General features: G+C 45.3%; 1 protein-coding gene across 1 annotated transcript; it reads left to right on the top strand.

Annotated features, from left to right (window-relative positions):
• Window positions 1-966: 966 nt before the first annotated feature.
• pde11al (phosphodiesterase 11a, like) lies at window positions 967-23310 on the top strand. The gene is made up of 20 exons (XM_031811725.1): window positions 967-2117; window positions 5588-5746; window positions 8219-8308; window positions 8879-9019; window positions 11264-11328; window positions 11456-11576; window positions 12010-12085; window positions 12209-12276; window positions 14430-14522; window positions 16265-16315; window positions 17220-17366; window positions 18555-18662; window positions 19791-19900; window positions 20082-20172; window positions 20320-20420; window positions 20780-20857; window positions 20961-21024; window positions 21154-21228; window positions 22458-22541; window positions 22898-23310. The coding sequence occupies exons 1-20, from the start codon at window positions 1338-1340 to the stop codon at window positions 23285-23287; spliced, it is 2892 nt and encodes a 963-aa protein (XP_031667585.1). The 5' UTR covers window positions 967-1337; the 3' UTR covers window positions 23288-23310.
• The last annotated feature ends 558 nt before the right edge of the window (window positions 23311-23868 follow it).

The following is a 23868-nucleotide window of genomic DNA, read 5'->3' as shown; positions in this document are numbered from 1 at the left end:
TTCCTCCTGATCTGCAGCACACGGACAGTGTTTTCCTCCTGATCTGCAACAAGCGGACAGTGTTTTCCTCCTGATCTGCAACAAGCGGACAGTGTTTTCCTCCTGATCTGCAGCACACGGACAGTGTTTTCCTCCTGATCTACAGGCACACGGACAGTGTTTTCCTCCTGATCTGCAGCACACGGACAGTGTTTTCCTCCTGATCTGCAACAAGCGGACAGTGTTTTCCTCCTGATCTGCAACAAGCGGACAGTGTTTTCCTCCTGATCTGCAGCACACGGACAGTGTTTTCCTCCTGATCTACAGGCACAGGGACAGTGTTTTCCTCCTGATCTACAGGCACACGGACAGTGTTTTCCTCCTGGTCTGCAACAAGCGGACAGTGTTTTCCTCCTGGTCTGCAACAAGCGGACAGTGTTTTCCTCCTGGTCTGCAACAAGCGGACAGTGTTTTCCTCCTGATCTGCAGCAAGCGGACAGTGCTCCTGATCTGCAGCAAGCTGACAGTGTTTTCCTCCTGATCTGCAGCAAGCTGACAGTGTTTTCCTCCTGATCTGCAGCAAGCGGACAGTGCTCTTGATCTGCAGCAAGCTGACAGTGTTTTCCTCCTGATCTGCAACAAGCTGACAGTGTTTTCCTCCTGATCTGCAACAAGCTGACAGTGTTTTCCTCCTGATCTGCAGCAAGCTGACAGTGTTTTCCTCCTGATCTGCAGCAAGCTGACAGTGTTTTCCTCCTGATCTGCAGCAAGCGGACAGTGCTCCTGATCTGCAGCCGATGCTGACAGTGTTTTCCTCCTGATCTGCAGCAAGCTGACAGTGTTTTTCTCCTGATCTGCAGCAAGCTGACAGTGTTTTCCTCCTGATCTGCAGCAAGCGGACAGTGCTCCTGATCTGCATTGTATAAGCTTCAGAACCACCAGGGAATCTGGTGCTGTAGTCTCAGCTGACTGACACACAGCCCCTCAACTTGCTACACTCGGCGTCCTCAATTTAGTCGAAAGAAGTAAACAGAATTCATCAATAATTGATTTAATACTCGAGCTGAAAATCTTTGCTTGCAGCATTCCATAGAAGAGGACGAAGACGGATTGTTTTAAATGGGCAGCAGGGAGTAAATGAAGAGCTGTAACAGCATCCTCTCTCTCTCTCTCTCTGTCTCTCTGTCTCTCTCTCTCTCTCTCTCTCTCTCTCTCTCTCTCTCTCTCTCTCTCTCTCTCTCTCTCTCTCTACAGAACCTGAACAACCGTCTGCTCCAGAGCACCTCATGAATTGACTCGGTATCTCCTGTTATCCTGATATTATTTTGCTTCTTCTTAGGGTCTTTTATTTTTCCCCGATGACTACTTTTGACTTCTCTGATGTGGAAGCGTTTCTGGACTGCCACCCGGACCTCTTTGAGGAGTATGTCGTGCGTAAAGGAAAATGCGATACGGTGAGCAGGTGGTTGAAGGACCAACAGCCGTCCAAAGTCTCCCTTGCCGAGGAAAAGTGTGGCGGAGTGCCCAGGGACCCGCTCTGGCCGACCAACCCTGACGGTCTCCGGCGCCGCTCCTCCCACATGGAGCTCCGAAGGAACTTTGCCCGGTCCAAAGCCACCACCGCGCACAGAACCTACGACGAGCACGCCAGTCACAGGGAACACGATGATTCTCAGTCCAGCATGAGACGCCGCGCGTTACTGCGCAAAGCTAGTTCTTTGCCACCAACCACCGGGCACATTCTGAGCGCCCTTCTCGAATCCAGGGTCAATGTGCCCCAGTACGCTTCCAGTGCCATCGACTACAAATACAGACTGAAGGAGACCAACGAGAGGGAGTTCTTCCTTGAGTTGGTGAAAGATGTCTCCAATGACCTGGACATGACCAACCTGAGTTATAAGATCCTAATCAATGTGTGTATCCTGGTGGATGCGGATAGGTGCTCGCTGTTCCTAGTTGAGGGACCATCTCACAAGAGAACGCTCGTGTCAAAGTTATTCGACGTGCACCTGGGCACCACGGTGCGACCCTCTTCGAGCACTCTGAACTCTAACGAGGTGCAGGTGCCGTGGGGAAAGGGCATTATTGGATACGTGGCAGAGCATGGGGAGACTGTAAACATACCCAACGCATATGAGGTAAACATTATCAATTTGGAAACACCAGGTTTCCTAAATTAGACCCATCGCTGCAAACCACAAATGCAAAATTGTAATATTTAATTTTGATTCAATGCTATTATTGGGATAAAGAAACGAAAAACCATGACATTAAAAGTGTGTGAATCCTCTATGGATACGATCTACACAAAATACTCTGTAATGTGAAAGTGGAAAAGAAATGTGAAACGGCATCTCTCTCTCTACAGAACCTGAACCACCGTCCTTTCAGTCTCTCTCTCTACAGAACCTGAACCACCGTCCTTTCAGTCTCTCTCTCTACAGAACCTGAACCACCGTCCTTTCGGTCTCTCTCTCTACAGAACCTGAACCACCGTCCTTTCAGTCTCTCTCTCTACAGAACCTGAACCACCGTCCTTTCGGTCTCTCTCTCTACAGAACCTGAACCACCGTCCTTTCAGTCTCTCTCTCTACAGAACCTGACCCACCGTCCTTTCAGTCTCTCTCTCTACAGAACCTGAACCACCGTCTGCTCCAGAGCACCTCATGAATTGACTTGGTAACTCCAGTTATCCTGATTTTCCTAATTCCCCTTTGACATTATGGGGTATTGTGTGTAGGCCAGTGACACAAATATCTACATTGAATCCAATTGAAATGCAGGCTGTAACACATTTGTCTGGGCCAAAGTAAAGGGGTGTGAATACTTCCTGAAGGCTGTATATCTTCCCCCATCAGGACACCTCCATTTTATGCTGTCATCCACACATTATCACCATGACAACAATTTGCGGCAAAAAAATTGTGTAATTATTACAATTACATGAACAAACATACTGCCCATCCACCATCGTTTCCTCCATAGACAGGGATATGAAAACCATGGCCATTTCATTCCCTGCAAGGCTGCATCTCTCACCCTCTCCGGAGTCCCATCCACCAGTCGCACGCTACACATCATTATATCATGGCCATGGGCGTCTGGCGAGGCAGAGGCAACATGTTGACGCTTGTCCAGCCTCGTGGGAACTGGGCTACTGGCAATAGACAATAGGCTAGCAGGAATAGAGAAGCCTCGTGGGATTGAGATGTTAAGCCCAGTCCTGGGACCCAGTGGACCAATGTATTTGACATGTGTCATCCCAAATGGCAACCTATTCCCTCCATAGTGCAGTACATTTGAAAATATAGTGCAGGCCCTGGTTAAAAGTAGTGCACTAGTTGGGTAATAGGGTCACATTTGGGAGACTAATTTGTATTAGAGCAATAAGGTGTACAGGTAACTGCCAAAATAAAGGAAACACTTGAGTAAATGAGAGACACATGTATATAGACACCAGGTGTGGTTGCTGAGTTAATTAAGCAATTCACATCCCATCATGCTTAGGGTCATGTATAAAAAGGCCCAGTTGCCCATTATTTTGGCTACTATGGCTAGAAGAAGAGTTCTCAGTGACTTTGAAAGAGGGGTCTCAAATGAGCATAGAGGGTTTAAAGAGATTGTGTGTGTGTGTGTGTGTGTGTGTGTGTGTGTGTGTGTGTGTGTGTGTGTGTGTGTGTGTGTGTGTGTGTGTGTGTGTGTGTGTGTGTGTGTGTGTGTGTGTGTGTGTGTGTGTCTCAGTCACCAGATCTCAACCCAATTAAACCCTTATGGGATATTCTGGAGCGGCTCCTGAGATAGCGTTTTCCACCACTATCAAATTATGGAACTCCGAATTATGGAATTTTTGTGGAAGAATGAAAAAAACTGAAATAATGTTGTATTGTCACATACCCCTGGATCGGTGAAGTGAAATGTGTTGTATTACAGGGCCAGACATTTTTTTACCTTTATTTAACCAGGCAAGTCAGTTAAGAACAAATTCTTATTTTCAATGACAGCCTACAAACAGTGGGTTAACTGCCTGTTCAGGGGCAGAAAAATACAGATTTTTACCGTGGCAGCTCTGGGATTCAATCTTGCAACTTTTCGGTTACTAGTCCAACGCTCTAACCACTAGGCTACCTGCCGCCCCAGACATATGGCACCCCGGGAGCAAATTAGGGTAAAGTGCCTTGCTCAAGGGCACATCAAAAGATTTTTCACCTTGTTGGCTCGGGTATTGAAACCAGCCACCTTTCAGTTACTTGCCCCACGCCCTCCAATAGTTCCAGGTACTGGCTCGTGGTGCCCCAACGCCCTCCAATAGTTCCAGGTACTGGCTCGTGGTGGCCAACGCCCTCCAATAGTTCCAGGTACTGGCTCGTGGTGCCCCAACGCCCTCCAATAGTTCCAGGTACTGGCTCGTGGTGGCCAACGCCCTCCAATAGTTCCAGGTACTGGCTCGTGGTGGCCCAACGCCCTCCAATAGTTCCAGGTACTGGCTCGTGGTGACCCAACGCCCTCCAATAGTTCCAGGTACTGGCTCGTGGTGGCCAACGCCCTCCAATAGTTCCAGGTACTGGCTCGTGGTGACCCAACGCCCTCCAATAGTTCCAGGTACTGGCTCGTGGTGGCCAACGCCCTCCAATAGTTCCAGGTACTGGCTCGTGGTGGCCAACGCCCTCCAATAATTCCAGGTACTGGCTCGTGGTGGCCCCACGCCCTCCAATAGTTCCAGGTACTGGCTCGTGGTGACCCAACGCCCTCCAATAGTTCCAGGTACTGGCTCGTGGTGCCCCATGCCCTCCAATAGTTCCAGGTACTGGCTCGTGGTGCTCCATGCCCTCCAATAGTTCCAGGTACTGGCTCCTGGTGCTCCACGCCCTCCAATAGTTCCAGGTACTGGCTCGTGGTGGCCCCACGCCCTCCAATAGTTCCAAGTACTGGCTCGTGGTGCTCCACGCCCTCCAATAGTTTCAGGTACTGGCTCGTGGTGGCCCCACGCCCTCCAATAGTTCCAGGTACTGGCTCCTGGTGCTCCAGGCCCTCCAATAGTTCCAGGTACTGGCTCGTGGTGCCCCACGCCCTCCAATAGTTCCAGGTACTGGCTCGTGGTGACCCAACGCCCTCCAATAGTTCCAGGTACTGGCTCGTGGTGGCCAACACCCTATTAAGACACTTTATGTTGGGGTTTCCATTATTTTGGCAGTTATCTGTAGGTCTCTGGTGCACTGCACATAAGAATACCATGTAGCTCTCGCTGCAGTGCTGTAGGCTTCATTAACACAGTGTACTGCAGTGCTGTAGGCTACATTAACACAGTGTACTGCAGTGCTGTAGGCTACATTAACACAGTGTACTGCAGTGCTATAGGCTACATTAACACAGTGCACTGCAGTGCTGTAGGCTACATTAACACAGTACACTGCAGTGCTGTAGGCTACATTAACACAGTGTTTTGACCCATATTAACTAGGCTCCAGTCAAATCAATTCTGTTGGTTCAGATTGATTTTAGGCCGTCTCTGATTTCTGAATAATAAAAAGATGTGTGTATGTGTCTGTATTCGTATGTGTGTGTGTGTGTGTGTGTGTGTATTTCTTCTCCTATATGTCTCCCCCTGTAGGACCATCGGTTCAGTGACGAGATAGACAAACTAACTGGCTATAAGACCCAGTCCATCCTGTGTATGACCATCTGTAACAGTGATGGAGAGGTCATCGGGGTTGTGCAGGCCATCAACAAGAACCCAATCGGAACACCTTTTACTGAGGACGACGAGAAGGTCAGTCCACAGCACACCTGAGTTCAGAATACTACTAGAAATCATTTCAAATCCTTTAGCTGGGCTTGATTGAGCTTGTCTGGCTTCATGGACCAATAGAAGAGTGGTAAAACTAAAGTTCCTGTACAATGAGAATTCATTATTGTCATTGACAACATCACCACTATCTCCACCAATGGGAGATCAGTGTTACTGTCTCAGAACCAACCTGGTAGATTATTATTTCACATACAGGAATATCCAATAAGAACTAACCCCAATACAGATGTTGTAGCTATAGGGCTTTCACTACTAACCCCAATACAGATGTTGTAGCTATAGGGCTTTCACTACTAACCCCAATACAGATGTTGTAGCTATAGGGCTTTCACTACTAACCCCAATACAGATGTTGCAGCTATAGGGCTTTCACTACTAACCCCAATACAGATGTTGCAGCTATAGGGCTTTCACTACTAACCCCAATACAGATGTTGTAGCTATAGGGCTTTCACTACTAACCCCAATACAGATGTTGCAGCTATAGGGCTTTCACTACTAACCCCAATACAGATGTTGCAGCTATAGGGCTTTCACTATGAAACCCCAATACAGATGTTAGAGCTATAGGGCTTTCACTACTAACCCCAATACAGATGTTGCAGCTATAGGGCTTTCACTACGAACCCCAATACAGATGTTAGAGCTATAGGGCTTTCACTATGAAACCCCAATACAGATGTTGTAGCTATAGGGCTTTCACTACTAACCCCAATACAGATGTTGCAGCTATAGGGCTTTCACTACTAACCCCAATACAGATGTTGTAGCTATAGGGCTTTCACTATGAAACCCCAATACAGATGTTGTAGCTATAGGGCAATCATTACTAACCCCAATACAGATGTTGCAGCTATAGGGCTTTCACTACTAACCCCAATACAGATGTTGCAGCTATAGGGCTTTCACTACTAACCCCAATACAGATGTTGTAGCTATAGGGCTTTCACTACTAACCCCAATACAGATGTTGCAGCTATAGGGCTTTCACTACTAACCCCAATACAGATGTTGCAGCTATAGGGCTTTCACTACTAACCCCAATACAGATGTTGTAGCTATAGGGCTTTCACTACTAACCCCAATACAGATGTTGCAGCTATAGGGCTTTCACTATGAAACCCCAATACAGATGTTAGAGCTATAGGGCTTTCACTATGAAACCCCAATACAGATGTTGTAGCTATAGGGCTTTCACTACTAACCCCAATACAGATGTTGCAGCTATAGGGCTTTCACTACTAACCCCAATACAGATGTTGTAGCTATAGGGCTTTCACTACTAACCCCAATACAGATGTTGCAGCTATAGGACTTTCACTAACGTACATATTTTTTCACACATTGGTCCTGTTCAACCATTTCCTGTGAAATAGTTTTTTCTCTCTTAGTTGATTTTTGTTTTGATGTCCTGAATGGAACCCTATTCCCTACATGGTGCCCTACTTTAGACCAGGACTCTATGGACCCTACGTTGGGAATGGTGTGAGTAAAGAACAGGGAGCCATTTGGGATTGGCCACAGAGTTCTCCTTAATGTCCACCAGGTGGCAGGATTTAGTTAAACAAGACCGTCAACTCTTTTTCAACACTTTATGCATTAGATCTTCAAAAGAGCGATAGACACAGACTCATTTATATGAAGACGTGCAATTCTTGGCAACCCCTTGTTAAAACAATTTTTACAGATGCATGCTATCTGTGATGCATGCTATCTGTGATGCATGCTATCTGTGATGCATGCTATCTGTGATGCTATCTGTGATGCATGCTATCTGTGATGCATGCTATATGTGATGCATGATATCTGTGATGCTATCTGTGATGCATGCTATCTGTGATGCATGCTATATGTGATGCATGCTATCTGGGATGCATGCTATCTGTGATGCATACTATTTGCTAATCTAGGTTTGAACCTAGTCTTTGTGAGAAATGGCAGCACATATCAAAGAGTTGGGTTGAGATGTATGTTCAGTGTGTGTTGGAAAATAGATCTAGGCAGTAACCCCACAGGCTGCTTAACAGAAAACCAATTAAAAAAGACTCAGTCTTACGTAAGTGACTGCTTGTTGTCTAGCACATTCAGAATACCTACTTAATACCTGAGTAATTAATTTACTAAATCAATACTCCATTAAGAGGAAAGCAGCCAGGTGTGTTATTAGACGTTGAAGAAAAGAAGAACGTTATCAATGGTAAACTAGCCACCAACACACACACATGCACACGCGTTTACACAGATACTCTTGAAGGCCCAAAAAAGTTTGTTATATCCCACTGATGGGTTTTGTGACTTGGCTTTTTAGAAGGAACACAGTAAAGTTGAGATCAGACTCCAACAACTGAATTATAGATGTTGTTTTTTCTGTTTATCATTTAGCCTCAGAACTAGAACTATTTCTGTCTTCTCCTCTGCTTTCCCCCCCATCAGGTGCTGCAGATGTATCTACCGTTCTGTGGAATATCCATCTCCAATGCCAAGTTGTTTTCAGAGTCTCGGAAGGAGTACGAGAGGAGCAGAGTGAGTTGGCTCACACACTCTTCGAAAAAAGGGTTCCAAAACGGTTCTTTGGCTGCCCCCATAGGATAACCCTTTTGGTTCCAGGTAGAACCCTTTCCACAGAGAGTTCTACATGGAACCCAAAAGGGTTCTACCTGGAACCAAAAGGGTTATCCTATGGGGGCAGCCAAAGAACCGTTTTAGGTTCTACATAGCACCTTTTTTTCTAAGAGTGCATAGCCTGTCTGTCTCTCACATAGCCTGTCTCTCTCACATAGCCTATCTGTCTGTCACATAGCCTGTCTGTCTCTCACATAGCCTGTCTCTCTCACAAAGCCTGTCTGTCTCTCTCACATAGCCTGTCTGTCTCTCTCACATAGCCTGTCTGTCTGTCACATAGCCTGTCTGTCTCTCTCACATAGCCTGTCTGTCTCTCACATAGCCTGTCTGTCTGTCACATAGCCTGTCTGTCACAAGCTAAACTTTATACCCTCTGAGGAGTTGTACACTACACCGTTCTGCAGACTCTCTCTCTCTCCATTTCTTAGACAAATAGAGAGAGTGGTCAGTGTTGTTGTTGTGCTCCTCCAGGCTCTGCTAGAGGTGGTGAATGACCTGTTTGAGGAACAGACAGACCTGGAGAAGATAGTGAGGAAGATCATGCAGAGAGCTGTGACCCTGCTGCAGTGTGAACGCTGCTCTGTGTTGCTGCTGGAGGATATACACTCACCTGTGAGACTGACCTCTCCTCTCTTCTCCTCTACTTCCTTCTCCCTGGCTCCTCTCCCCTCTTCTCCTCTGCTTCCTTCTCCCTGTCTCCTCTCCCCTCTTCTCCTCCGCTTCCTTCTCCCTGTCTCCTCTCCCCTCTTCTCCTCCGCTTCCTTCTCCCTGTCTCCTCTCCTCTCTTCTCCTCCGCTTCCTTCTCCCTGTCTCCTCTCCTCTCCTCTCTTCTCCTCCGCTTCCTTCTCCCTGTCTCCTCTCCTCTCTTCTCCTCCGCTTCCTTCTCCCTGTCTCCTCTCCTCTCTTCTCCTCCGCTTCCTTCTCCCTGTCTCCTCTCCTCTCTTCTCCTCCGCTTCCTTCTCCCTGTCTCCTCTCCTCTCTTCTCCTCCGCTTCCTTCTCCCTGTCTCCTCTCCTCTCTTCTCCTCCGCTTCCTTCTCCCTGTCTCCTCTCCTCTCTTCTCCTCCGCTTCCTTCTCCCTGTCTCCTCTCCCCTCTTCTCCTCTACTTCCTTCTCCCTGTATCCTCTCCTCTCTTCTCCTCCGCTTCCTTCTCCCTGTCTCCTCTCCCCTCTTCTCCACTACTTCCTTCTCCCTGTCTCATCTCCTCTCTTCTCCTCTGCTTCCTTCTCCCCGACTCCTCTCCTCTCTTCTCCTCCGCTTCCTTCTCCCCGGCTCCTCTCCTCTCTTCTCCTCCGCTTCCTTCTCCCTGTCTCCTCTCCCTTCTTCTCCTCTGCTTCCTTCTCCCTGTCTCCTCTCCTCTCTTCTCCTCCGCTTCCTTCTCTTCGACTCCTCTCCTCTCTTCTCCTCCGCTTCCTTCTCCCTGTCTCCTCTCCTCTCTTCTCCTCCGCTTCCTTCTCCCTGTCTCCTCTCCTCTCTTCTCCTCCGCTTCCTTCTCCCCGGCTCCTCTCCCCTCTTCTCCTCTGCTTCCTTCTCCCTGTCTCCTCTCCCTTCTTCTCATCCGCTTCCTTCTCCCTGTCTCCTCTCCCTTCTTCTCCTCCGCTTCCTTCTCCCTGTCTCCTCTCCTCTCTTCTCCTCTGCTTCCTTCTCCCCGGCTCCTCTCCCCTCTTCTCCTCTACTTCCTTCTCCCTGGCTCCTCTCCCCTCTTCTCCTCTGCTTCCTTCTCCCTGGCTCCTCTCCCCTCTTCTCCTCTGCTTCCTTCTCCCTGGCTCCTCTCCCCTCTTCTCCTCTGCTTCCTTCTCCCTGGCTCCTCTCCCCTCTTCTCCTCTGCTTCCTTCTCCCTGGCTCCTCTCCTTCCCCTCCTCTAATTTCTTCTCCCTGGCTCCTCTCCTCCTCCTTCTCTCATTTCTCTCCTCTGCTATGAATGTGTCATAAACAATAAACTCATCTGTGAAACCTCAGCTCTTCTCTCCTCCTTTATTTTCTAAATTTCTCTTTCCTTCTGTTTTCCCTCTCCAATACTTCACTCTCCAATTCTCCCCTCTCCAATTCTCTCCTCTCCAATTCTCCCCTCTCCAATTCTCTCCTCTCCAATTCTCCCCTCTCCAATACTTCACTCTCCAATTCTCCCCTCTCTAATTCTCCCCTCTCCAATACTTCACTCTCCAATTCTCCCCTCTCTAATTCTCCCCTCTCCAATACTTCACGCTCCAATTCTCCCCTATTCTCCCCTCTCTAATTCTCCCCTCTCTAATTCTCCCCTCTCTAATTCTCCCCTCTCTAATTCTCCCTTCTCCAATTCTCCCCTCTCTAATTCTCCCCTTTCCAATTCTCCCCTCTCCCTTTCTCCCCTCTTTAATTCTCCCCTCTCCAATTCTCCCCTCTCTAATTCTCCACCCTCTCTAATTCTCCCCTCTCTAATTCTCCCCTCTGTAATTCTCCCCTCTCCTATTCTCCCCTCTCTAATTCTCCCCTCTCCTATTCTCCCCTCTCTAATTCTCCCCTCTCCTATTCTCCTCTCTCCTATTCTCCCCTCTCTAATTCTCCCCTCTCTAATTCTCCCCTCTCCAATTATCCCCTCTCTAATTCTCCCCTCTCCAATTCTCTCCTCTCCAATTCTCCCCTCTCTAATTCTCCCCTCTCCAATTCTCCCCTCTCTAATTCTCCCCTCTCTAATTCTACCCTCTCCAATTCTCCCCTCTCTAATTCTCCCCTCTCCAATTCTCCCCTCTCCAATTCTCCCTTCTGTAATTCTCCCCTCTGTAATTCTCCCCTCTGTAATTCTCCCCTCTGTAATTCTCCCCTCTCTAATTCTCCCCTCTCTAATTCTCCCCTCTCCAATTGTGTGTATTTTATGCAGGTGGTAAAGTTCTCAAAGACCTTTGAGCTCATGTCTCCCCTGTGCAACATGGACCGTGACATCAGGTGAAGTCTCCGCTGCTTGGGAGAAGATATTTGAACAGTTATACATAATCATTTATAGGAAGGACTGACATCCTCCTGTATCCCCAATGGCATTTCTTGAGAGTGTGTGTCTCTTTGACAAAGTCAGCATGGAGAAGCTGTCCTGCTCTGATTGGCTGATCAATAACAGCATTGCTGAGCTGGTGGCGTCCACAGGACTGCCTGTCAACATCAGCGACGTCTGTCAGGACCCTCGCTTTGATGCTGAGGTGGGGCACCAATCACTCACAATCAACACACGCACACACACACACACACACACACTTGGACACACAAACACACAGGCACACGCAGGCACGCATGTACAGATGTAGGATCTTAATTTGAGCCAGTTTGCTACAGCAGGAATATAATCCTGCAGAAACAGGAAATGTGAATATTATGTGGATTATGATTCATTTAAATGTTTTTTAGGGGGTTGATACATTTTTTGATCCTGACAATCCTGACATTTCAAAGTGGAAATTAAAAACTACTACTAATACACTGCAGGTTTGCATTTCCTTCTGTGCAGGAACATTCTCAGCAACAAAAGTGTGATTAAATTAAGATCCTACATCTGTATGCGTGCACACACACACACACACACACAGAGATGCGTGGGCTTGCACACACAGTAACATTCCACTCCGTACTCCCCAGGCAGATCAAGCCTCAGGATTCCACATCAGATCAGTACTGTGCGTCCCCATCTGGAATCGGACTCATCAGATAATAGGTGGGTTCACCAGTCTGTTCAGCCATCCACTGTCACTTGAAAACCACTCTGTCTTTTTACCTTTCTGCTATTCCACCCATTCAATAATTACAAATATTGATGTATTTTCTGTACTGTTTTAAGGGGTTGCCCAGATTCTAAATCGCCTGGACAGGAGGACGTTCAATGATGCAGATCAAAGACTGTTTGAGGCGAGCTCCCTCTCCACTGAGGTTCTATCTATATATCTATAATGAGACAGTGGGTTGAGAAGGTTCTATCTATCTATATCTATATATGTATGATGAGAGTGGATTGAGCAGGTTCTATCAATCTATATCTACAGTGAGGGAGAAAAGTATTTGATCCCCTGCTGATTTTGTATGTTTTCCCACTGACAAAGAAATGATCAGTCTATAATTTTAATGGTAGGTTTATTTGAACAGTGAGAGACAGAATAACAACAACAACAAAATCCAGAAAATAAGTATTTGGTCCCTCTGCAAAACATGACTTAGTACTTGGTGGCAAAACCCTTGTTGGCAATCAGAGAGGTCAGATGTTTCTTGTAGTTGGCCACCAGGTTTGCACACATCTCAGGAGGGATTTTGTCCCACTCCTCTTTGCAGATCTTCTCCAAGTCATTAAGGTTTCGAGGCTGACGTTTGGCAACTCGAACCTTCAGCTCCCCCCACAGATGTTCTATGGGATTAAGGTCTGGAGACTGGCATAGGCCACTCCAGGACCTTAATGTGCTTCTTCTTGAGCCACTCCTTTGTTGCCTTGGCAGTGTGTTTTGGGTCCCCGACCCATTTTCAATGCCCTGGCTGAGGGAAGGAGGTTCTCACCCAAGATTTGATGGTACATGGCCCCGTTCATCGTCCCTTTGATGCGGTGAAGTTGTAGCAGAAAAACACCCCCAAAGCATAATGTTTCCACCTCCATGTTTGACAGTGGGGATGGTGTTCTTGGGGTCATAGGCAGCATGCCTCCTCCTCCAAACATGGCGAGTTGAGTTGATGCCAAAGAGCTCCATTTTGGTCTCATCTGACCACAACACTTTCAGCCAGTTGTCCTCTGAATCATTCAGACGTTAATTGGCAAACTTCAGACGGGCATGTATATGTGCTTTCTTGAGCAGGGGGACCTTGCGGGCGCTGCAGGATTTCAGTCGTTCACAGCGTAGTGTGTTACCAATTGTTTTCTTGGTGACTATGGTCCCAGCTGCCTTGAGATCATTGACAAGATCCTCCCGTGTAGTTCTGGGCTGATTCCTCACCATTCTCATGATCATTGCAACTCCCCGAGGTGAGATCTTGCATGGAGCCCCAGGCCGAGGGAGATTGACAGTTCTTTTGTGTATCTTCCAGTTGCGAATAATCGCACCAACTGTTGTCACCTTCTCACCAAGCTGCTTGGCGATGGTCTTGTAGCCCATTCCAGCCTTGTGTCGGTCTACAATCTTGTCCCTGACATCCATGGAGAGCTCTTTGGTCTTGGCCATGGTGGAGAGTTTGGAATCTGATTGATTGATTGCTTCTGTGGACAGGTGTCTGTCATACAGGTAACAAACTGAGATTAGGAGCACTCCCTTTAAGAGTGTGTTCCTAATCTCAGCTCGTTACCTGTATAAAAGACACCTGGGAGCCAGAAATCTTTCTGATTGAGAGGGGGTCAAATACTTATTCCCCTCATTAAAATGCAAATCAATTTATAACATTTTTGACATGCGTTTTTCTGAATTTTTGTTGTTGTTATTCTGTCTCTCACTGTTCAAATAAACCTACCATTAAAATTATAGACGGATCATTTCTTTGTCAGTGGGAAAACGTACAAAATCAGCAGTGGATCAAATACCTTTTTCCCTCACTGTATATATGTATGATGAGACCGTGGATTCAGCAGTCAGATGGAACAGAGTAAATAGACATTTCAATGTCATAGATTTAGCCGGTGGTAACTTGTGGAATAGACACTGGCTAGAATGTGGTTTTAACCAATCAGCATTCAGGATTAGACCCACCTGTTGTATAATAGATATTATAAACTGGGTGGTTCGAGCCCTGAATGCTGATTGGCTGACAGCCATGCTATGACAAAATATTTATTTTTACTGCTCTAATTACATTGGCAACCAGTTTATAATAACCAGTTTATAACAGCAATAAGGCGCCTCTGTGGTTTGTGATATATGGCCAATGTACCACGTCTAAGGGCTGTATCCAGGCACTCCGCGATGTGTCGTGCTTAAGAACAGCCCTTTGCCGTGGTATATCAGCCATATACCACACCCCCTCGTGCCTTATTGCTTCATTAGAAAGCTGTTTAATTGGTGGAAACGTTTTTCTACCCTGTCTCCATACAGGCCTTTGTGATATTCTGTGGGCTGGGGATCAACAACACCATGATGTACAATCAAGTGAAGAAGACCTGGGCCAAGCAGTCTGTGGCCCTGGATGTGAGCATTGATAGGATGCGTCCCAAATGGTCAAAGGTAGTGCACTATAAAGGGCTTAGGGTGCAATTTGGGACTGAGTCATGTACTCTTCTCCCTTCACTCACGAGGCATTTAGGATTTTTTTTTTTTTTAAATATGCCTTTCGTGCACTAACACTCGCACTTGACTTCCCCCCCCCCTACTAGCTCTGACTTTACTGATAACTGTTTTACTGAGAAAACATGTATTTACTATGACTGAGATAGATGGTTGTCCCACTTAGCTACCTTAAGATGAATGCACTAACTTTAAGTCGCTCTGGATAAGAGTGTCTGTATATTATATATACTATATACTAGTATATTATATTATGTATACACTCTATATTAGTATATTATATTTACTATATACTAGTATATTATATTATGTTATGTATACACTATATACTAGTATTTTATATTATGTTATGTATACACTATATACTAGTATATTATATTTACTATATGCTAGTATATTATATTATGTATACACTATATACTAGTATATTGTATTATGTTATGTATACACTATATATTAGTATATTATATTTACTATATACTAGTATATTATATTTACTATATACTAGTATATTATATTTACTATATACTAGTATATTATATTATGTATACACTATATATTAGTATATTATATTTACTATATACTAGTATATTCTATTTACTATATACTAGTATATTATATTTACTATATACTAGTATATTATATTATGTATACACTATATATTAGTATATTATATTTACTATATACTAGTATATTATATTATGTTATGTATACACCATATACTAGTATATTATATATACTATATACTAGTATATTGTATTATGTTATGTATACACTATATACTAGTATATTATATATACTATATACTAGTATATGATAATATGTATACACTATATACTAGTATATTATATTTACTATATGCTAGTATATTATATTATGTATACACTATATACTAGTATATTATATTTACTCTATGCTAGTATCTTATATTATATTATGTATACACTATATACTAGTATATTATGTATACACTATATACTAGTATATTATATTATATACACTATATATTAGTATATTATATATACTATATACTAATATATTGCATTATATATACTATATATATATACTATATATTGGTATATTAAATTATATACACCATATATTATACTAAATATACTATATATTATATGCTAGTATATTTTTACTCCTGACACTTTTTGCAGTGCGCAATCTTTTTTTGACAGCATCCTCTCTTTGGAAACAGTGAAAATACCTGAAATATTTATGGTGGGAGAGAAGAACCCTGCTGAATATTAATGTGTCGGATCGGCTCAGGCAGTAGAGGATCATACTGTAAAAATGCAGTCATGAGTAGTGTGAAGAAGACAATATTGCGTCTATGTATGCTATGTATGCATCCCAAATGGCACCCTATTCCCTATATAGTGCACTACTTTGTGCTAGATCCCATATCATCATGCATGTCCCACACCCACCTGCAGGGGGCCAGAGAGAGAGAAAGAGAAAGAGAAAGAGAAAGAGAAAGAGAAAGAGAAAGAGAAAGAGAAAGAGAAAGAGAAAGAGAAAGAGAAAGAGAAAGAGAAAGAGAAAGAGAAAGAGAAAGAGAAAGAGAAAGAGAAAGAGAAAGAGAGAGAGGGATATAAAGAGGGAGAGAGAGTCCATGATGATGTTTTCTCCTCCCTCAGATGCTGTCCTACCACGCCACATGCTCCAAGGTAGAGGTGGACAGACTCAAGGTATGTCTGAGAATTACATTACATGTAGAAGAAATAGAAAAACAAACAAACAAACTAAATCTACAAGATAATAATGAAAACAGTAGAAGTCCCCTGGTTACTTTCCCACGGGTGTATTCACTAGGAACCAAACAGAAGAAAATGGAATGAAACAGGGAGGAATCTACCTGAATTTGACCAATAGAAACGTCCATTTCCGTTGCAAAACGTTTTATTACGTCAGACTAACGAGTACACCCCAGGACTATCATAAAGAGGGACTGGTGAGGGTGGAGGAGGAGGTGGGGGTCGGAGGACCTATCATAAAGAGGGACTGGAGGGACTGGTGAGGGTGGAGGAGGAGGTGGGGTCAGAGAACCTATCATAAAGAGGGACTGGAGGGACTGGTGAGGGGTGGAGGTGGGGTCAGAGAACCTATCATAAAGAGGGACTGGAGGGACTGGTGAGGGGTGGAGGTGGGGGTCGGAGGACCTATCATAAAGAGGGACTGGAGGGACTGGTGAGAGTGGAGGTGGGGGTCAGAGGACCTATCATAAAGAGGGACTAGAGGGACTGGTGAGGAGGGGGGGTAGAGGTGGGGGTCAGAGGACCTATCATAAAGAGGGACTGGAGGGACTGGTGAGGGTGGAGATGGGGGTCAGAGGACCTATCATAAAGAGGGACTGGTGAGGGTGGAGGAGGAGGTGGGGGTCAGAGGACCTATCATAAAGAGGGACTGGAGGGACTGGTGAGGGGGGGGGGGTGGAGGTGGGGGTCAGAGGACCTATCATAAAGAGGGACTGGAGGGACTGGTGAGGGGGGGGGGGGTGGAGGTCGGGGTTGGAGAACCTGAGGCTTTGAGTTTGTTATTTCCTGTTCACCTACTAGGACGCTCAATATTCACCCCCACATTCTACTCCCTCAGGCTGCTAAGATCCCTTTGAGCAGTGAGCTGGGCATCGAAGAGTTCCACTTCAACGATTTCTCATTGGACAACGACGCCATGATCACTGCCTCCCTCCGGATGTTTCTGGAACTCGGAGCCGTCCAGAAGTTTAAGATTGACTACGACGTGAGTGAGGTCAACAATGAGGGAGAATGGAGAGGCTTTCTTATTTCTCTCCAGCAACTTTTCCAAAATCACTACATTTTCCAGAAATCCTGGTTGGAATGTAGCAGATTTCCTGGTTATTCTGTCCTGATCCCGGGAATTTTGGGAGTACCAGAATATTACAACCCTTTTGGGAGTACCAGAATATTGCAACCCTATTGGGAGTACCAGAATATTGCAACCCTATTGGGAGTACCAGAATATTACAACCCTATTGGGAGGACCAGAATATTGCAACCCTATTGGGAGGACCAGAATATTACGACCCTATTGGGAGGACCAGAATATTACAACCCTATTGGGAGTACCAGAATATTACAACCCTTTTGGGAGTACCAGAATATTGCAACCCTATTGGGAGTACCAGAATATTGCAACCCTATTGGGAGTACCAGAATATTACAACCCTATTGGGAGTACCAGAATATTGCAACCCTATTGGGAGGACCAGAATATTGCAACCCTATTGGGAGTACCAGAATATTGCAACCCTATTGGGAGTACCAGAATATTACAACCCTATTGGGAGGACCAGAATATTACAACCCTATTGGGAGTACCAGAATATTGCAACCCTATTGGGAGGACCAGAATATTGCAACCCTATTGGGAGTACCAGAATATTACAACCCTATTGGGAGTACCAGAATATTACAACCCCATTGGGAGGACCAGAATATTGCAACCCTATTGGGAGTACCAGAATATTACAACCCCATTGGGAGTACCAGAATATTGCAACCCCATTGGGAGGACCAGAATATTGCAACCCTATTGGGAGTACCAGAATATTACAACCCTATTGGGAGTACCAGAATATTACAACCCTATTGGGAGTACCAGAATATTACAACCCTATTGGGAGTACCAGAATATTACAACCCTATTGGGAGTACCAGAATATTACAACCCTATTGGGAGTACCAGAATATTGCAACCCTATTGGGAGTACCAGAATATTACAACCCTATTGATCTTGTTTTTGATGAACTCTCTTGGTGACATGTTACAGTAACACCTGATATGAGAACAACAACAAAGCAAACATTTATTCCTTATGACTGTTTATTCCTTATGACTGTTTATTCCTTATGACTGTTTATTCCTTATGACGGTTTATTCCTTATGACTGTCCCTCCTCCCTCTCAGGTCCTGTGTCGCTGGCTGTTGACAGTGAGGAAGAACTATCGCACGGTGGCATACCATAACTGGAGGCATGCCTTCAACGTGTGCCAGTGCATGTTCCTCATGATCACAGTGAGTCAACGCAACAAAAGATGCTCGATGTACACATTTAGAAAAGAGGGTTCCTCAAGGGTTCTTTGGTAAGGCGGATGGTTCTATGTGGAACCGAACCATAATGAGTCAAAGTTCACTTTGAGCCCTTAAATGGTTCTTTGCAGTTCAGAAAAGGGTTCTTTGATCTTTTAGTGATAATTCAAATTTAAGGACGTGGTTTCCTCAAAAATCTTTTTGTGCTGCCGTGAGTGAAAGTGTCATTCCAGTTGATCTAATGTGTTGTGTTATTACATGGCCAGGACAGGGTCTTGTAAAAGACTCTGTGTAAGACCTTGTGTCAGTTCTGTTTGCTGAGTCAGACGATCCCAATCCTCTCCTCAGGGACCCCAGCCCTTCCACAGCTACCAACTATGGAGTTTTAACAATATAATACGACTAACCAGAATAAAACACAGTGTAATGTTAATTTGAAAGGTTATTTGTAGAACTTTTGAGATTGACAAAGATTCTTTGAAGAACCATTCTCCATAAAGGTTCTATAAAGAACCATTAAAAAGCGTTCTCAATAGCAACGAAAAGGGTTGTAAGCATAGCGGAACCTTTTTGGTGCTATTGTATGTAGAACCATATTTGAATGGTTCTTTGTAGAACCTTAGGAAAGGGTTCTCTACAGCACTGTAAAAGTTCAATTTAAAACCCTTATAGAACCTTCAAAAAAGGGTTCTACTGTGCCTTCATCAAGAATCCACACCCCTTGACTTTCTCCACATTTTGTTGTGTTACAGCCTGAATTAAAACATTTCTTAAATTGAGATTGTGTCACTTGCCCACACACAATACCCTGTAATGTCAATGTGGAATTCTGGTTTTGAAACTTTTTAAATGAATTTAACATTTAAGGCTGAAATACCCTTTGTCATGGCAAACTGTTTTGTTCACATTGTTCCTCAATTTGTTTCCCCACCAAGGCAATTAAAGTAAAGATTAACCAATTACAATGGTTCTGTCCCAAATTACCTATTTTGTTCTCCACCTTTGACCAGGGACGAGACAAGGGTAGTGCACTATATAGTGAATAGAGTGCCGTTTGGGACACAAGTAATGTCTTGGATAGTTTTTGTACTTCCGTTACCTCTGTGTCCGCAGACGGCTGGTTTCCAGGATGTTCTGTCGGATGCAGAGACCCTGGCGTTGATGGTGGGTTGTCTCTGCCATGACTTAGACCACCGTGGCACCAACAACGCCTTCCAGGCCAAGTGAGTCACCTCGGCTGAGCACCGAAGAGAAATAAGGACAATGAAGGAAAACAAAGAAAAATGAGGACGATATTAGTCTGATCAGTCAGTCAGTCTGCACGTCCGTCCGTCTGCCTGTCCGTCAGTCCATCTTCCCTGTTAATCAATCAGTTGAATGTCCCTCCTCTGCTGCTTCCTACAGGACTGGCTCTGCTCTGGCCCTGCTCTACGGGACATCAGCTACTCTGGAGCACCATCACTTCAACCATGCAGTCATGATCCTACAGAGTGAGGTGACCTTGGCTACCATCACCTTTACTTAAGAGCTTCCATTTATTCCTCAACCCTGACATTCCCCCTTCCATGTATTACCTGATAATATATCTTTTTCAACAGGGTCATAAAATCTTAATATATATTTTGCTCATATCTTCCAACAGGGTCATAATATCTTTGCCAACCTGTGTTCCAAAGAGTACAGTAGTATGATGCAGCTACTGAAACAGGCCATCCTCTCCACTGACCTCACCCTGCACTTCCAGTAAGACTTCCACATGCAGTTGTAGAACAGAAACTTGATAACACAAACCGACCGGCACTCAGGCCACCTCCCGTCTGCTTTGCCATTGACCCTCCCACCTTTTCCTTGTATCCGTTCTGTGACTCCGTCTGTGCTCCTAAACAGGAGGAGGAGCCAGTTCTTTGACTCTGTCTGTGCTCCTAAACAGGAGGAGGAGCCAGTTCTGTGACTCTGTCTGTGCTCCTAAACAGGACGAGGAGCCAGTTCTGTGACTCTGTCTGTGCTCCTAAACAGGAGGAGGAGCCAGTTCTTTGACTCTGTCTGTGCTCCTAAACAGGAGGAGGAGCCAGTTCTTTGACTCTGTCTGTGCTCCTAAACAGGAGGAGGAGCCAGTTCTTTGACCGTGTTCTCTCTGGAGAGTTCAGCTGGACAGACGAGGCTCACAGAGAACTTCTCAGGTCCTTCCATCTTTCTTACTTGTCTATTGAACCATGATCAACAATCTCCTTATGTGGAGACTTGGTTAGGTTCTAAACAACCTCTGACCTCTGTCATCACCAGGTCTATGCTAATGACAGCATGTGACTTGGGTGCAGTGACCCGCCCCTGGGAGATCTCCAAACAGGTGAAATGTTACAAAACTTCTTCCTGTGTCACAAATGACACCCTAATCCTTGTATAATGTACTAGTTTTGACTAGGGTCCATAGGATCATCATTGACATCATTGACATCACTTTGAAATCCCCCTGCAGGTTGCGGAGTTGGTGACCAGTGAGTTTTTCGAGCAAGGTGACAGGGAGAGGTCTGAGCTCAAGTTAACTCCAGCGGTAAGCAGTATACAGTACTACTGTAACACCTTTCAAACTACACTTCCCTTCAAACTACACTTCCCTTCAAACTACACTTCCCTTCAAACTACACTTCCTGTTAAACTACACTTCCCGTTAAACTACACTTCCCGTTAAACTACACTTCCCGTCAAACTACACCTCCTGTTAAACTACACTTCCCGTTAAACTACACCTCCCGTTAAACTACACTTCTTGTTAAACTACACTTCCTGTTAAACTACACTTCCTGTTAAACTACACTTCCCATCAAAGTACACTTCCCATTAAACTACACTTCCTGTTAAACTACACTTCCCGTCAAACTACACCTCCTGTTAAACTACACTTCCTGTTAAACTACACTTCTTGTTAAACTACACTTCCCGTTAAACTACACTTCCCTTCAAACTACACTTCCCTTCAAACTACACTTCCTGTTAAACTACACTTCCTGTTAAACTACACTTCCCCCCAAACGACACTTCCTGTTAAATTACACTTCCCTTCAAACTACACTTCCTGTTAACCTACACTTCCCTTCAAACTACACTTCCCGTTAACCTACACTTCCCGTTAAACTACACTTCCCTTCAAACTACACTTCCAGTTAAACTACAAGTCCTGTTAAACTACATTTCCCGTTAAACTACACTTCCTGTTAAACCACACCTCCCTTCAAACTACACTTCCTGTTAAACTACACTTCCCGTTAAACTACACTTCCCGTTAAGCTACACTTCTTGTTAACCTACACTTCCCATTAAACTACACTTCCTGTTAAACTACACTTCCCTTCAAACTACAATTCCCTTCAAACTACACTTCCTGTTAAACTACACTTCATAGTACAACTTCACTTCGCTTCCAACTACCCCTCCCTTCAAAATAAACTTCTCTTCACTACACTTCTCTTCAATGTCAGATCATCAACTTTGATATTAACTCTCCATCCACTACGACCTTGATTCCCTTGAGTCCAAACTCCATTAATGCACCTTTAGTCTGCACAGCATTTAGGAAGTCGACTTTTATCTTTCCTTCTGCTGTGCTTCAGTATCTTTCTAACGCCCTCTGGGATCCCAGACGTTAGCCTTGATGTAGGGAGTTCTTTCTTTAGATATTCAACTGTTGGCATGAAATGACTGAAGTTAGTTAAGTGATTAGGAGGGCCAGGATGATACTGTAACCATGCCCCCCCCCCCCCCCCCCCCCGTCTCTCTGCTCAGGCCATATTTGACCGTAATCGTAAAGACGAGCTGCCCGCCCTGCAGCTGGAGTGGATAGATGGGATCTGTAAGCCCCTCTACCAGGTAACGGACTCGCCTGTTCTAAACCCATCTAGTCTGTTTGTTACTGACACACCAAGTTCAAGGGGAAATCCAACGCAATAAAATCTATGTCCAGTACTTTCATTTAGTCCAGACCTGTATGTTTTCACAGTGATGTCTTCTGAAATGTCTTTATTTCCTACCTTTTCTCAGTCATCCTGCATGAAATGAGCCAATGTCTGTCTGCGATACAGCCCCTTCTAAGTCAGTCTCCCACACATGTCTTCTGAAATGTCTTTATTTCCTCCCTTTTCTCAGTCATCCTGCATGAAATGAGCCAATGTCTGTCTGCGATACAGCCCCTTCTAAGTCAGTCTCCCACACTGTCTCCCCTCTAGGCTCTGATGAAGCTAAACGTGAAGCTGAAGCCTATGGTTGATGGGATAGCAGCCAACCGCATGAAGTGGACGGAGCTGGGCTCGTCCTATCAGCAGCACACACACAGAACTGCAGCGACCAATCAGAGTCCTGGCTCTGAGTCAGGACCCAACCCAGAGACCAATCAAAATCCAGACTCCAGTCAGAACTCGCAACTAGAGTTTGGGTCAAATTCAGTATTTGATCAGACTTCAGTTCTTACTACAGAGTCTAGTGGTCATCCAGAGTTTGGATCAAATTCAGTACTTGATCAGACTTCAGTTCTCACTACAGAGTCTAGTGGTCATCTGGGGTCAGATGGAAGTATAGGGTCTGGTCAGCTGTCTCAGGGGCAGGGGGCTGAGGTTTGAAGAGAGAGGGAAAGGGAGAGTGAAGGAGGGAGGAGAGAGGGAGGGGGATTAGGAGAGAGGGAGGGGGAATTAGGAGAAATGGGAGGGGAGAGAGAAGGAGGGAGAAGAGAGGGAGGGGGAATTAGGAGAAATGGGAGGGGAGAGAGAAGGAGGGAGAAGAGAGGGAGGGGGAATTAGGAGAAATGGGAGGGGGAGAGAAAAGGAGGGAGGAGAGAGGGAGGAGGAATTAGGAGATAGGGAGGGGAGAGAGAAGGAGGGAGGGGAGAGGGAGGGAGGGAGAATTAGGAGATAGGGAGGGGAGAGAGAAGGAGGGAGGGGGAATTAGGAGATAGGGAGGGGAGAGAGAAGGAGGGAGGAGAGAGGGAGGGGGAATTAGGAGATAGGGAGGGGAGAGAGAAGGAGGGAGGAGAGAGGGAGGTGGAATTAGGAGATAGGGAGGGGAGAGAGAAGGAGGGAGGGGAGAGGGAGGGAGGGGGAATTAGGAGATAGGGAGGGGAGAGAGAAGGAGGGAGGGGAGAGAGAAGGAGGGAGGGGGAATTAGGAGATAGGGAGGGGAGAGAGAAGGAGGGAGGAGAGAGGGG

Source organism: Oncorhynchus kisutch, unplaced genomic scaffold (genome assembly GCF_002021735.2).
Source record: "Oncorhynchus kisutch isolate 150728-3 unplaced genomic scaffold, Okis_V2 Okis02a-Okis13b_hom, whole genome shotgun sequence".
Classification (NCBI taxonomy): Eukaryota; Metazoa; Chordata; class Actinopteri; order Salmoniformes; family Salmonidae; genus Oncorhynchus; species Oncorhynchus kisutch.
This window is presented reverse-complemented; position numbering and strand designations above follow the sequence as displayed.

Excerpts from the sequence above, each read along its gene's own strand:
- pde11al (XM_031811725.1), top strand. The coding sequence starts at position 1,338 with ATGACTACTTTTGACTTCTCTGATGTGGAAGCGTTTCTGGACTGCCAC. Across the intron at positions 17,367-18,554 it reads AGTTTAAGATTGACTACGAC|GTCCTGTGTCGCTGGCTGTT; the intron begins GTGAGTGAGGTC and ends CCTCCCTCTCAG. Across the intron at positions 18,663-19,790 it reads GCATGTTCCTCATGATCACA|ACGGCTGGTTTCCAGGATGT; the intron begins GTGAGTCAACGC and ends CTGTGTCCGCAG.